Source organism: Sorex araneus, chromosome 1, assembly GCF_027595985.1.
Source record: "Sorex araneus isolate mSorAra2 chromosome 1, mSorAra2.pri, whole genome shotgun sequence".
In the NCBI taxonomy this organism is placed as follows: Eukaryota; Metazoa; Chordata; class Mammalia; order Eulipotyphla; family Soricidae; genus Sorex; species Sorex araneus.
In genome coordinates, this window is record NC_073302.1 from 59579273 (window position 1) to 59595385 (window position 16113).

At 35.8% G+C, this 16113-nt stretch overlaps 1 protein-coding gene across 6 annotated transcripts in view; it reads left to right on the plus strand.

The window, feature by feature from the left end:
• Positions 1 to 16113, plus strand: part of MPDZ (multiple PDZ domain crumbs cell polarity complex component) — a 182100-nt gene that overhangs the window by 65791 nt on the left and 100196 nt on the right. For 5 of the 6 annotated variants that reach the window (XM_055133721.1, XM_055133732.1, XM_055133741.1 and 2 more), the window contains exons 10-15: positions 310 to 398; positions 8680 to 8863; positions 9851 to 9919; positions 11008 to 11123; positions 13520 to 13666; positions 14980 to 15144. In XM_055133721.1, coding sequence (XP_054989696.1) covers positions 310 to 398; positions 8680 to 8863; positions 9851 to 9919; positions 11008 to 11123; positions 13520 to 13666; positions 14980 to 15144 — 770 coding nt within the window. Of the gene's footprint in view, positions 1 to 309; positions 399 to 8679; positions 8864 to 9850; positions 9938 to 11007; positions 11124 to 13519; positions 13667 to 14979; positions 15145 to 16113 lie in introns of all 6 variants that reach the window. The other variant, XM_055133728.1, reaches the window with a different exon arrangement.

Consider the following 16113-nt stretch of genomic DNA (forward strand, 5'->3'; position numbering starts at 1 on the left):
GCCTCCAATATCTTTATCTTGTAAAATATAAAATGTTAATTATATTTTTATATGAATGAAAACTGTAAAATATTTTCAGATGGATAATCTGAAATGTTACCTAGGAATAAATGAATTTGACTTACCAATACTCCTTTTAAGAGAGACAAAACCATTGTCATATCCTTGAGCTTAAATTTTGACTGTTGTTTTTTTTATGGCTTGTCAATTCATATTTATTAAAAAACAGTAATTTTTGCTTAGAGCTAGTAGGATCCTGTTACTTAAATGCAATTGTGAATAGTAAAATACTACCTATTTCAATCTTAGAACCTTCAGGAATCTTTGTGAAAAGCATTACGAAGAGCAGCGCTGTGGAACATGATGGAAGAATCCAAATTGGAGACCAGATTATAGCTGTAAGTAACACATTTGGTGACAGCTTTGCTATTTTTCAGAGTGGAGATGCATTTGTATTTCACTTTGTTCTTTGGTTTGGTTTGGGGGACACACTCAGTGGTGATCAGGGCTTACATCTGGCTTCCTCACTCAGGGATCACTCCTGGGAGGGCACAGTGTACCATGTGGGGATTGAATTTGGGTTGACCACTTGCAAGGCAAGAGACTTCCCCTTTTTACTCTCTCTGGCCCCTATAGTTCATTTAGTTTTAAGAGATACTATTAGGTTTGTAATAACTTAATTTTTCTTTGTTGAATTGAGGCTTTCATTATACTCACCAATATTGTTACTTTGTGAAGTGAAATAAATCTTTACTGATACATTATAAAAAAAAAAAGCAGGATTTTTTTCTTTTCACTGTTCTTGTTGCAGAGCCTGAGATATATGCAAGGCATGTGCTCTGCTACTGAGCCAACTTCCTGACCCATAACTTTTTTTCTTCAATTCCTTTTGTATATATTTGGTTTTAATGAATTGTTGCATTAGTATCATTTTTATATGTTTTCTTTGCAGACACCTCAAAGAAAAAGCCTATATACTATATACCCTTTCTTATATTTTAATCTGAATTTGAGATACTTTATTTCCTGAGTGCTTTCAGCTCCAGTGATATACATGAATAAAGTTAAAGGATCCAGTCCCTCTTACTTAGATAAATTCATTGTTGTTATTATAGTAGAATCACTATATTGAGCATTTATCTCTCTGGAAGTATGCATCAATATAAAATTTTAATTCAATGTTCAGTAGAAACTACCTAACAACCACCTACCTACATTTCAGAATGTGAATCCAATACTCTGCATTAAGATTTCCCCACTCAAATTTAGGAAAACCTGCCTACAACTTTGTATTTTAGGGATTCTCATTGGTCAATGAAAAATATAGTCCTGGATTTCTATTTACTTCATTGTTACCTAGTCTTTTTTAGTCATGATTTATTTTTACCTCTAAATACACACTAAGAATTTTTGAGTCAAATCTTAGGGAATACTGTTTTATACTAGCAAGTGTTTATTTTTGCTTTTCTTGGTCCTAATAAAAATGTAATATAGAGGATTTTTTGGTGTTTCTTTGATGCCAGTGTTTCTTTTCATTAACAAAGATGAGGAATAAACCCAAATGCTCATGATAGATCACTGTATCACTGTATCACTGTCATCCCATTGTTCATCAATTTGCTTGAGCAGGCACCAGTAACATCTCCATTGTGAGACTTGTTACTCTTTTTGGCATATTGAATATGCCATGGGTAGCTTGCCAGATTCTGCTGTGCAGGCAATATACTCTCGATAGCTTGCCAGGCTCTCCAAGAGGGGCGGGGGAATCAAACCCCGGTCAGCCACGTGTAAGGCAAATGCCCTACCCACTGCACTATAGCTCCAGCCCAATGATAGATAAATATGCAAAATGTTTTATAGACCTTAAGTAGAATATTATTTAGTGACAGAAAACATCAACCACATATTAAACATGGATGAGTTTGTGAACATTTATCAAAGTATAAGTTAAAAGGACTAAAATCATTTTACTTATGGATGGCATCTAAACTAGTCAAAACTCATAGAAACTTAAAGTAGAATTGTTTTAAAGGACAGGCTAGATGGGAATGGAGTACTTGTTTAATACATACATAATTTTACCTTTGTAAGATGAAAAAGTTAAGGAGATATATTACACTACTATGCTAATATAATTAACACTATGAATTTGTACCCTTAAAAAATTTTTAAGAAAAAGACTCTACAGAAAATCTCCTAGAAACAATAAGTTGATATAGTAAAGTGGCAGGCTACAAAATCAACACCCAAAAGTCCATGGCTTTCTTATATACAAATAATGAAAGAGAAGAAAGAGATATTTAAAAAAAAATCCAGTTCACAATAGTACCTAAGAAAATCAAGTACCTTGCAATCAGCTTAACCAAAGAGGTAAAGGACCTATACAAGGAAAATTACAGAACACTACTTCAAGAAATAAAAGAAAAACTAGGAAATGGATACACATCATGGATAGGGAGAATTAACATTATCAAAATGGCAATACTGCCCAAAGAACTCTACAGATTTAATGCAGTCCCTATCAGGAACCCATGATATTTTTCATAGAAATAGACAAAACACTCCTGAAATTCATATGGAACAATAAACCCCACGGATAGCTAAAGTAGTCCTTGGGAAAAAAGAAGATGGGTATCATCACCTTCCTCAACTTCAAACTCTACTACAAGGCAGTAGTAATTAATACCAGCATGGTATTGGGCTAGAACCAGACCTGCAGTCAAAAGGAACAGAGTTGAATATTCTGTCACAGACTCCCAAATAGGTGGCCACTTAATCTTTGACAAAGGAGCAAGAAATGTGAAGTGGAACAAGGAAAGCCTTTTTAACAAGTGATGCTGGGAAAACTGGATAGCTGCCTGCAAAAAAATGAACTCTGACCTCTGTCTAATGTCAGGCACAAAAGTCAGATCAAAATGGATTAAAGGCCTCAATATTAGACATGAATCTATAAGGCACATAGAGGAAAATGTAGGCAGAACTCTCCATGACATTGAAGCTAAAAGCATCTGACCATGTAAGTGGAAGCAAACATAAACAAATGGGACTACATCAGACTAAGAAGATTCTGCACTTCAAAAGAAACAGTGGCCAAAATACAGAAAGAGCCCACAGAATGGGAAAGAATATTTACCCAATACCCATCTGGTAAGGGATAAATATCCAGGATATACAAGACACTAGTAGAAATGTACAAGGAAAAAACCTCCAACCCCTTAAAAAATGGGGAGGGAGAAGAAATGAACAGACGTTTCCTCAAAAAAGAAATACAAATGGCCAAAATGCACATGAAAAAATGCTCCACATCCCTAGTCATCAGGGAGGTGCAAATGAAAACAACAATGAGATATCATCTCACACCACAGAGACTGGCACACATTCTAAAGAACAAAAGCAACCAGTGCTGGAGTGGATGTGGTGAAAAAGGGACGCTCTTTCACTGATGGTGGGAATGCCAATTGACCCAGCCTTTCTGGAAAACAATATGGACAGTCCTTCAACAACAAGAAATTGAGCTTCCATATGACTCCGCAATACCACTTCTGGGAATATCTCCTGAGGATGCAAAAAAGCACAGTAGCAATGACATTTGTACATATATGTTCATTGCAGCACTGTTCACAATAGCCAAAATCTGGTAACAACCCAAGGGCCCTAGAACAGGTGATGGGCTAAAGAAACTTTGGTACATCTACACAATGGAATACTATGCCTCTTTAGGAGACATGAAGTCATGAAATTTGCTTATAAATGGATAGACGTGGAGAATTATCATGCTAAGTGAAATGAGTCAGAAAGAGAGGGACAGACATAGAAGGACTGCACTCATTTGTGGAGTATAAAATAACATCACATGAGGCTGACACCCAAGGACAGTAGATACAAGGGCCAGGGGGATTGCCCCATAGCTGGAAGCCTGCTTCATGAGTGGAGAGGAGAAGGCAGATGGAATAAAGAAGGGATCACTAAGAAAATGATGGCTGGAGGAACCAGTCGGGATGGCAGATGTGTACCACAAGTAGATAACGGACCAAACATGATGAACTCTCAGTGTCTGTGTTGCAAGCCATAATGCCCAAAATTAGAGAGAGTGTGGAGAATATTGTCTGCCATGGAGGCAGGGGGAGGGTGGGAATGGGGTATACCAGGGATATTGGTGGTGGGGAATGTGCACTGGTTGAGGGATGGGTGTTTGTTCGTTGTGTGATAGTAACCCAAACATGAAAGCATGTAACTATCTCACAGTGATGCAAAAAAATAAAAAGTAAATAAATAAAAATAAATAAATGACCAAGATACAAAGACAAAAATTACTTAAGATGGTTGTTTTCTAATATAGTATACACCATTTTATAGATGTGTTCTTCATTTCTGTCATTTGTTTGCATATTGGGCTTCTTGGACTTCTTAGGCTTAATTGTATAGAACATTTAATTATGCCTGTTGCTTCTTTAAATACACATTTTCTTTGGCCCACTTCAAGTGATGCTCAGGGGCTACACCTGACTGCACCTGGTAGCTGCTTCCAGCAGTGCTGGAGGGGCCATGTGGCCCCAGGGATTGAACCCAGGCCTCCAGTATGCAAACTGTGAGGTCAGCCCTTTCACTTATTTTTAAAATAAATTTGTTTTAAAAGTTGCTGTTACTACATGTTCTGATTATATACTATAAATCAGCTTTCCTCACTGTATCTTAGATTTACCATTCAATTAAATTTACCACATTTTTATTTTATGAGGGAGAGTTTGAGAGGAGAGAATAAATCAATGCATATATAGACTCTAAATCCTAATCTTATTCTGAATTAAAAATTTATAGGATAACTACTCCTTTTCTTTCTAAGCTATATTTTGGCTCTATTATAAAATGTTATTAAAAATCAGCATGAGCTAAAATTAACATACCAGGCAATTCATTCATAACACATTTTTTGAACATTTTTATTATGCTTTTAAAGAAAACCCATATCCAGTAGTAGATAGTCTATAATTCCCTTTTCCTCCCAAGCCTAGGTAATCACCAGTTTTGTTTATATCTTAATAAATTTACCTATTTTGAATGTTTCACAAAATTGTGACCTTTCATGAATGGCTTGTTCTGTTTATCATAATATTTTTGAAATTCATCCTATGGAATGAGGATAGTTTTCTTATTTTTGTCTTTATTTTTATTTCTTCTTATTTAAAATTTTTATTTCTAAATACTTTTTATATGAAGAGACCACATTTTATTTATCCATTCTTCAACTGATGAGTATTGTATTATTTCCATTTGAGGGGTATTGTGAATAATGCCAATGAGACCATAAGTGTACCAGGTTTTGTGTGCACATGTTTTAAAGTCTCTTGGGTTTTTACTTATGTATAGAATTATTGATTTTATAACTATGTTTAACCACTTAACAAACTTCCTTTTAATATTATTTTTATTGTTTATTGTTGATTTTATAACTGTGTTTAACCACTTAGCAAACTTCCTTTTAATATTTATTATTATTGATGTTATATTAGTTTATAATATTGTGTAAGTTTTTGGGATGCAATATTCCTACATCATGCCAGACACCAAGTACTACTATCCTTTCACTACAGCTGTCATACCTCTTCCATACTTTTGTCATTTCCATATTTTGTTAATCTTAGTTTGGAAGATAGAGTTTGTTTTCTTTTGATTTGCTCTCCTGTTTTAGCACGAGTGGAGGGACACCCAGTTTTGATCCTGGCTCTGTGCTCAGGGACCACTCCTGTGGTGTGCTGGGAACCACATGCCATTCATGGATAAAACCCAAGTCTGCTGTGCACAGTGCAAGTACCTTAACCCCTATAGTATCTCTTCAGCTGCTTTTATTGTACTCTACATCTGAATGGAATCATCTAGTTTTGCCTTCTCATTCTGACTTAGTTCCTCCCTCTTTCCCATCCTTCCTCATTCCCTTCTTTTCTTCCTTCATTGAAAAGATCTAATTCAGGACTCGACCACTGACCAGTCACATATCCCCACCCAGCCCCATTCATCATTCAGTTTCTTCACCCACACATTGAATTAAGGAAACTTCTCTTCTGTAATTTTTGTAATATCAAATGAGTATTTAAGAAACCTGATATGATTTTTGCCACCTTAATTTAGTGTAGTTAATTAAGAAAATATTTATTGAAGATCTAAGGTGATTATAATTTTGACAGAGTTTCACATTTGCTTCTCTCCAGACTGTCATTATCTTTAATCCTTCATAATTGGAATCTGAAATTAATTTGCTTAGGCAAGGCCTGCACATAGTGATTATATACTCAAAGGTGTTAGTACTTTTGAGTATATAATTAGTGAAGTGTTTTTTTTTTAATAAAATCACTTTTCCCCACTCTAACAAGTGTGATATTTTGTATTTGCTTTGGAACCACACCCAACTGGACTATTCCTGGCTTTGTATTTGGGGGTTGTTCCTGGTGATGCTCAAAGTAATCTTGCAATGCAGGAGCAGCAGAGGCAACTTCCTGTATGCAGGGCACCTGTGCTGTCTCTCCAAGCCCAATGTTCTGAATTTTGAATGAATTTAATTTTTTAAAAATCAAGTATTTCAGGGATGGAGCTATAGCACAGCAGGTAGGGTGTTTGCCTTGCACGCAGCTGACCCGGGTTCAATTCCCAGCATCCCATATGGTCCCCTGAGCACCACCTGGAGTAATTCCTGAGTGCAGAGCCAGGACTAACCCCTGTGCATCATCAGGTGTGACCCAAAAAGGAAAAAAATAAAAAATAAAATCAAGTATCTTCAGAGTTAGAATTCCCTTGAACTCACTGGGGAAATGCAGTAATGCTTCCGATCATCCATTAACTTTGTATGAAATACTACCATCTTGTGGACTCGGCAGATACTGGTGGTAAAGTTCTTTAAACTGGTTAGTTTGTTACAACTGTAGTCTTTAGTTTGTTTAATTTTTGTTTTGGCCACAGCATTTTGGAGCTATACTTAATTTTTTTTTAGTTATTGAGGTGTGAGAATATTAAGAAATTATTCTCACCAGTTTGAGATGGTACTGTGTTTAGAATATTGAAAAACTTTGATTACATGATTCTAGTTTTACAAAGTATGCTCTGTGGGCCTGAAGGGTTTTACTGCAGACATAAAAGGGCAGAATTAATGGTTCCATCTGTCGATTTTCTCTCCCCCTTTACATATTGGTACTTTATTTAGTAATCGTTTGATGTGGGTCAGAGTGATAGAGCAGGAGGTAGGTGATTTGCCTTGCACAGGCCTACTTGGGTTCAATCCCCAGCACCACACATGAGCCCCCTGAGCCTGCCAGGAGTAAGGTCTGAACACAGACCCAGGAGTAAGCCCTAAGCATTCCTGGATGTGACCCAAAAACAAATAAAAAGAATTGTTTGATGCAAGATTTCTGTTTTATTAATGTTGTTCAGACTTGTCATTAGCTAAAATCATCCACTCATTAAATCTCAGTTCTTTAATTAAATAGTTATAAGAATTTTTAAAGATAAAAAAATCACTCACTCTTCGAATTAAGATACTAACATCAATGACTAAAGCAGTATCTCATTTTAGCTGATAAAAATTATTAACTAAGCATATAAATAAGGAAAGGAGTCTTTATTGTCCATGGTATTATGTGATTTTGTTAATAGACTCAGTTCTCCATTTAACATAGTAAGGCTTCGCCATCTGGAATGAGTGTGCTATGGAAATGGGATTTGCAAATTGTTACAACTAGGATTTTCCCTTGTTTAATTGTTCTTGTTGATTGTATTTGTGTCCTGTGCATTATGACCACATTAAATCCCTTCTTGAGATAACTTCTAGGTAATAGTCTGCGATTGCATCTAGTTCTACCATGCTCTTGTTCATTGTATACTGAATCTGAATCTAAGTCTTAGGTCCCTTGCAGACATAATGGGTGACCAGAGCTGCCAGGGCTCTGGTTTTTGTTTTGCTACCTTTGAATCAGATGTAGCATGGATATGGTTGTACAGAACAGAAACTGACTCTGTGGAAGCTTGTTCTTTTCTTGTTTTAAATCACTTTCTCATTTCATCTAGACTAATGCTGGCCCTGAATGTTTCTGGTACAAAGTTCCATGGAAAATTATGCCTCATTATTCTAATGTTACAGAAAAAGTTTCTGAGGAATCTGAGCTAAGCCTAGGCTTTTAAGTCTAGACTTAAAAGTGCATGATTATTTTGTTATAAGCATTTCTTTTGTGCTGGTACTATTTCTGTGATTTGAGTAATGAAAAAAATACATACATGTATATGTATGTATGTGTGTGTGTCTGTATTTCAAGGGGCCATATGCAGTGCCAGGGATTTCATTGGCATCAGTTACCTGAAAAACAAAGTGTGCCTTAACCATTACACTATTTCCCCAGCACCCCAGGATGTGGCTCAGCTATTCCTTAAACACATGTCAGGTTATCATTGCTGACCCTTTTATTAGGGGTCTATTATTCTTCATTATTTTCACCTGACCAATCAGTAAGTACTAACCCGGTAATTTCCTTATATACCAATTGATTGGAAATGCATTATTTCCAAATAACTAAGACCATGTAGTAGAAGCTGTGTGTGAGATGTGTGTCATTATAGTCAGTATTTACAAATAGTGCGTCATGTTCAGCAAAGTCCAAATCTCCATTTAGGTTTTTATTCATTTTGTTCTGATCACAGGTTGATGGCACAAACCTTCAGGGTTTTACCAACCAACAAGCAGTTGAGGTGTTGCGGCACACAGGGCAGACTGTGCACCTGACTCTGATGAGGAGAGGGCCGAAGCCGGAGGCTGAGCTCACAGCAAGGGAAGACAGCACGAGAGAGGTGGTCTTGTCTCCCCTCAGTGCAGGCATAAGCAATGGTAATGGCAGATAACTCTGGCTTTCAGTTACACACTTGCATTGCTTAGAGTACTTTTCTAATTTTGAAATAATCATTTTGAAGAAAAATGCTTTTTACCCTTTAGGGAACTGAGGACAAGGAAGTAAATTAATTTGGGATTACCAGAACCAGTAACGTGCCATTAATTATAAAATCAGAATCAAAGCTTTATATTCTATTTTATCCTATCCAATTTTATCCATTTCTTAGTTGGGAACTACATGTGTCTTTCTGATTGTACCACTTGGAAGTCACTGTCATGTTTACTCGTCCCAGTGTTGACACTGGGTTATTTATGTGAGAACAGTGAAATCTTGAAGTGCCCAGCTTTCATTGAAAAACATTAATTCTAATTTCTACTACTTGCTACTTTTGAAATGTCAATCATGGGGCTGAGAAATAGTGCAGTGGGTAGGGCACTTGTATTGAGCACAGCTGACATGGGTTTGATCACCACTTCTAAGTACTGTGTATAATATCCCCAGCTTGGTCAAGAATGATCCCTTAGCAGAGCTCCACGAGAAAGCCCTGAGCTCTGCTGGCTGTCGCCCCAGCTACCTCTTCCTGCAAATGAATTAAAAATAGAAATATCGTTCATTCGGCATTTACGTACAAGTAATTCTGAAAATTGAGAAAATACACATGTATCTGGGGCATATGGAGTAATAGATAAAAGTCAGACTTTTGTCTTTAAAATGCTGTTGTCTTTCTAAAACTGTTGTTCATTCTGAAATTCCTGCCTTTTACTATTTACTGTGTTTCTTGGAGAGAGAGAGACTGATCATAGGAGATGCCACTTTTTTGTCTCATTCATAGAAAATACTCCTTTACATAACACAATTACTGAAAAGTTTGCCAATAAATACAAATTATAACCTAGCAGCCACATAGTATATAGGGGTTAGAAAAACTCAGTTGCCTGGTTATGTTAAAGGTTTAACACTCTTGAACTGTTTTCATTTTTAAGAAAATTTTGAGAAGGAAGAAGATTCTTTATCTTTGAGGAGAAATACCAGCATATTACCAATCGAAGAAGGTAAACGCCCAGAACCAGGTTATTATGTTCACCATTAATTTTGTAGATAAATAATTTTACTAATGTGATGAAGTCTAAGGGTTACATTGTTTATTACTTACTTTGTTTTTTGACCACCCCCAGACATGCTAAGATGTTACTCCTGGCTTTGCATTCAGGAATCACTCCTGGCAGTGCTCAGGGAACCATAAGGGATACCAGGGACTGACCTCTGTTTGTGTTGGCAAGATCCTTATCCCTGTGCTATCACTCCAGCCCCAGTAGAATTACTTTTTAAAAGAGATGCTAATACATATTTTATGCATATTTATATTTATTTTTGATTAATTACTCTAGAAGATGAAAATGTTTTTGTTTTTGTTTCTGCCTCGGAAAGGTCACCTGGCAGTGCTCAAGGCTTACTTCTAGCTCTGCACTCAGGTCCCCTGTCAGTGCTTGGGAACCATATATGGTCCAAGATATCAGACTCAGGTCTATCACGTTCAAGCCAAGCATCCTACCCACTGTATGACTGCTCCAGTGCAGGAACATTTTTTAATTAAAAAACTGAAATTTATCGAGCTGCATGCAGGTTATTTGTCATTACTTTAGGCACTTTGGCAGTTCAAATCCCCTAATCATCAAAACTCAAAGACTGACATTTTTTTTGTGACTGATTCCTTCAAAGTTGGTGAAGTTTGTTTTCTGCTAAAATTTTTTACTTCATTCTATTCTTTTGTTTATTTATTTTTAAATGTTTGTGGTTCTTGTGATTTAATTTTCATGCTGATTTTACTGGTGGGACTTGTTTTTATTTTTAATCAAATCATTTATTGAGCTATAGTGATTTATAATAGTACTAATAGCCATGTTCTAGGCTTACAATTCTGCAACAACATACTCACCACCAGAGTGGCAGTATCTCTTTACCACTTTCCTAGCTTCCTTCCCTGACCCCACCCTCTCCCTGTAGCTTTTCAGCTCTGTTAGCATATCTCAAATTTTTCATTGATCACTGTCTGTTTCCTAGATTTGTTTCTATAGACTTCACCAAGAGTGAGATAATCTGATTTTTATCTTTGTCCTTCTGAGTCACTTCACTTTTTCAGAATACCCTTTGCTGTCAGCTGAGATAGATGAAATAGAAGAAGTACAACAGCAACAACAGGAAGCTGCCCTGCTGACAAAGTGGCAAAGAATTATGGGAATTAATTATGAAATAGTGGTATGTTAACTTACCCTTCTTTCATTTTTAACTAGTAAATTCATTTGAGCAGAAAATTTTTTAATTTTAATAATAAAGATGGCCATCACAAACAGTCCCAGAGAGGTAGAACATGCCCAGGGATTTTTTTGAAGCCTTTAATATAAAAGAATCAGGTAATAAAAATTTCAGATTGGGAAAAGTTAGATGTAACTAAAGAAAAAAATAAATCAAATGGATTGAAGCCCCTAGCCCCTAATTCACCTATATTTTAATATTTTTGGCAGTATTGTATGGTATGTGGATCAAATTTTTTTCCCTGATTCCTAAATATGAGATATAGAAAGTCAAAATAGAATTATAGAATTTATTTATATACAGAATTGCAGAAGTACTTTTACCCATTTCAATTTTATTGTGCTTACATTTATTTCCATATTTAGTCTATATATGCATGCATTTTATAGTATCATATATGCCATACCATAGTAGTTAATACTTTGTTTGTTAATTATTTGCTGGCTAGTATAACACTTGTGATCTTCTATCCTACAAAAGAGGTTCAATGAATTTAAAACCAATTAGGAATTTTTTCATTTACATAGCAAATTTCATAAGAAAAAAATGCTAGATTAGGTAGAATATTTCATATTTTTTATATTCAAGTGAGTCTATATTAGAGGAGTTAGAATATAACAAATGACATAATATTTATGACAGCTAGCATTTGGGGGTTCTTGGTGCCAAATAATTTTATTAGGGTTATATTAGTATTCATGACAATGATCTTGTGAAAAACACTCTGGATGATTAACCAACCATTAAAGAACAAGTAAATATAACTGCTATTGCCATTTTAAATTGTTGTAAGTCCAGTTTAACAGTAGTTAATTTAGCATGAAAAGTAGAAAGGGTGAAGTTAATGTGACTGATAAGCATAACTGCACTGTGGTGAATGGTGAAGGGATCCTTTGAAACTTTGTTTTGTCCCAGAGGTCACATCTGATCCTGTGAACTTCTAATCGCTCCCCACATCATTGTTTCTCAGTAGCAAAGCTCCCACTAAACTGTTCAGAGTAGAAGTTTGCTGTAATAAATAACTTAAGACATTCATTTGCTGACATCAAACATAAATAAGACATAGATGTGAATTTAAATTGTTTGCTATGTATATATATAGTATAAACGTTGTCATAGACTGAGTGGTATAATAAAAAAGGATTGGTGGACCTTATCAGTGGGGATTTGGAGAGCTGCTTAGAGGAAGTTATACCTAAATTGGGTTTAAAGAAATGAGAAAGATTCCAAATATCATCAGATTTCAAAGTCAAATTATACAGCGTCTGAGAGTAGCCTACACATACTATTTTATGATATGAAAAGTGCTCTTTTAAGATTGAACAACGATTTCCTTAATTGTAAAATAAGGGGAATGGATTAGATCATCTGTAATGTATTTTATGATTTTAACATTAAACTGATTGAATTGTATGCAAAAACGGGTGGCTTCCTAACATTCTTCATTATTTAGTGTAGTAGAGGCAAATAAGAAACTTATGCTCCTGTTGGAAGTTTTGGTCTTTACGTTTAAAGACCAGTGTGGTCTCACTACTGCTTGTGGTCAGGAATATGGGGTAGCTGAGATTGTTTAAGATCTAAGCTTTTTACATGCTGTGAGATATTGGTTAAGATAACCTCTCTAAACTTCATTTTCCTAATTTGGAAAGCAAGATGAAAATTATAACTATTTATAAGAAGCAAATGAGATCATCTATGTAATGGGATTAACATAACCTCTAGCACATACTAAATACTAGGTGTTCATCTTTTATTTATTTTTATTGTATTTGTTAAGTGTTCATCTTTTCTATACTGTTGTTTGTGCTCAAATTTGTGATTGTTTTTTTCTTCTGTAGTTTTGACTGTTTTTCATCTGTTATCAGCATCTGTGGGCACTGCAGTGTCCTGGATTGGGGCTGCTTCCTTTTTATATGTATAGATTTCATTAAACTGATAGATATTGGTGCTCTTTCAGAGCAAACTTCTATAAGCCTTCCAACATCTCAGTACACTTATTATTTTTTTTTTTGCGGGGGCGGGGGAGGGCAGGTCATACCCAGCACTACTCAGGGTTTACTCCTGCCTCTGCCCTCTGCCCTCAAGGATTACTCCCAGCCTGGCCATCATCAGGGATTCCTATGTGATGCCAGGGATTGAGCCCAGCTTGGATATATGTAAGGCAAGCACTCTACCTTCTGTCCTCTGTCCAGCCCCTCAGTACAGTTTATGAAGCTTTAGTAGGAAACTTGATGATTTTGAGTTAAACTAAAAATATGCATAAGAAGAAAATTTTTAAAACAAGAAGAAAATATGAAAATTGTTAGAATTATTGTGATGATATTTTTTTTTCCTTTTAGGTGGCGCATGTGAGAAAGTTCAGTGAGAGCAGTGGGTTGGGGATAAGTCTGGAAGCAACAGTGGGACATCATTTTATCCGATCGGTTCTGCCGGAAGGTCCTGTTGGACACAGTGGGAAGCTTTTCAGTGGAGATGAACTGTTAGAAGTAAGGAGCTGTGCCACCCCCACCCCTTAAATAAAATTCTGAAAGGCTGCGGGAGGCTTAATATGGTGATAAGTAAGTTCTTATTTTAAGTTTCCCCCCCAAAGGGAATTTGGGAAAGATATAAATAAAAATCCAAACAAAGCAGAATTTTTGAATCTGCATGTGCATTGATCTTTACACCTGATTTCATGGCAGCATTTCTTTTTAGCACCAGAGAATAATAAAAAGTTTCTTTAAGCATTTTTAAAACATTCGATATTCTGGATAGCTGAAACATTTATATAGTTAGAATTTTTTCAGAATACAAAAATTCTTAGCGAATATTTTATTATGTCTCTGCCACTTAGTTTTCATTACCTTTCTTCTGGTAACTACTGTTATATCGGATCCTGTGTCATCTTTCTTTGATTTTTTTAATGAATAAATAAATCTTGACATATACCTCTCACACTTTCAAAAGCATTATAACATGTAGTATATGCCCTTTCCCATTTCTGTTGTGTTAAGTAGCACTGTCTGTAGCACTGTCCTCCTGATGCTCATCGATTTGCTCGAGTGGGCACCAGTAATATCTTCATTGTGAGACTTGTTGTTACTGTTTTTGGAATATCGAATATGCCATGGGGAGCTCACCAGGCTCTGCCGTGCAGGCAGGATACTCTCGGTAGCTTGCCAGGCTGTCCGAGAGGGACGGAGGAATCGAATCAAGATCGGCTGCGTGCAAGGCAAACACCCTACCCGCTGTGCTAAATTTAATACAATTATTACCTACAAACAGTTATGTGTTTTAGGTAATAATTATGTTAAAGTTTATTATTTAAAATTTTGGGGGTCATACCAAGTAGTGTTCAGGGCTTAATTCTGACTTTGTGCTCAGGGATCACTCCTAAAAGTGTTTGGAGGACCATATTATTTGGTGCTGGTGATCGAACCCTAGTCTGCCATGTGCAAGACAAGCACCTATAGTATCTCCGTAGTCCTAACATGACGATTTTTAAAATAAGCTTCCCTATCCTTTGAGAATATTCTTGTTATTGCTTCTTTTCTAAACTATTGCATTGGCCTATCAATGAAAAGTAGCATTCTTTGGGTACTTTAGAAGATCCAATTATAGAAAACACTAAACATGCATGTAAATTAATTTTCCTTCGTGGTCTGATCTGGCTGCAGTTCTGAACACAGCAGAGTGATGGTAATTGACACAGTGAATTTTATATCTAATTTAGATCTACATATGTGCTATATATTTAGTGAAAAATGTTTTCATATTATGAAATGTTGTTGTTTCTTCCACAACTTACCTTTTCCCACAGGTGAACAGAATAAATTTGCTTGGAGAAAATCACCAAGACGTGGTGAACATTTTAAAGGAACTGCCGATAGAAGTGACGATGGTGTGCTGTCGCCGAACTGTCCCCGCCTCTGCACAGTCAGAATTTGAGAGTCTAGACTTAAGTGATATTGAAATAACAGAAAAGGTATCAAAACTGTGTGTATGAGAATGAAAATAGTCTGAATGTTGAAGGAAGTCAAAGTAGTTTTAAAATGTTTACTATATCTGCCGGGTATTATTTGGCATTTGACTTCCTCTCCGAGCCCATGAATTGTGGAACAGGTATTGAAGTCAGGTAGATGTCAGTTTGGAAGGAAACCTGTGGTTCAAGCTCTGTGACTTGAGGCCTGGCACATGAATCTTGGTTTTCTCCTCTATAAAATGTAGGTCATGAGACCTACCTTAGAGGACTGCTCTGTGGGTTAAATAAGATATTGCCTTTTTTACACACTTTACAAGGAGATAATTGATGCAAAGAATGACTGTATTGGTGGCATACATGGGAAGGGAGGTATTTACATTTCCTACTCAGCTCAATTACTGGGGCAATGGCTAAAATATAAGTAGCAGTATCTAAAACATAGATGAACACATAATTATATTTGCAGCCTGTATCTGTTAATGTGAGATATTTGGTTCCATAATATTAGCTATCAGAGTATATGCTGATTACTATTATTACAAAAAACCACTATATTTTTGCTCATTCATTTTTCATTTATATCAAATTGTCAAGAAGATGAGCTTATAAATATTTCTGAGAGTCAAATGGATATATAAAGTTAAACTTTAGACTTTGTATAAATATGGTTTAACCAAATAATAATTAAGATATAATACACAAAATGAGGTAATATTAGGATAAAAGAGTTAGTAATTACAATAAGTTTTAAAGTTTGAGTAATTGAATGTGCAGTTTAATATTAATTTAGGTGATTAGAATAAACCTGTGGTATTCTAATCACCATGACTGACAGAATAAAAATTCACTGCAGTTCTGCACACTACTTGGAGTGGTCCCCATTAAAAAAAATAGAATTAAAGCAAAACAAAACCATAATGGCTGAAACAGTAGGTAGGACATTTGCATTGCATGTGGCCAAACCGGGTTTGA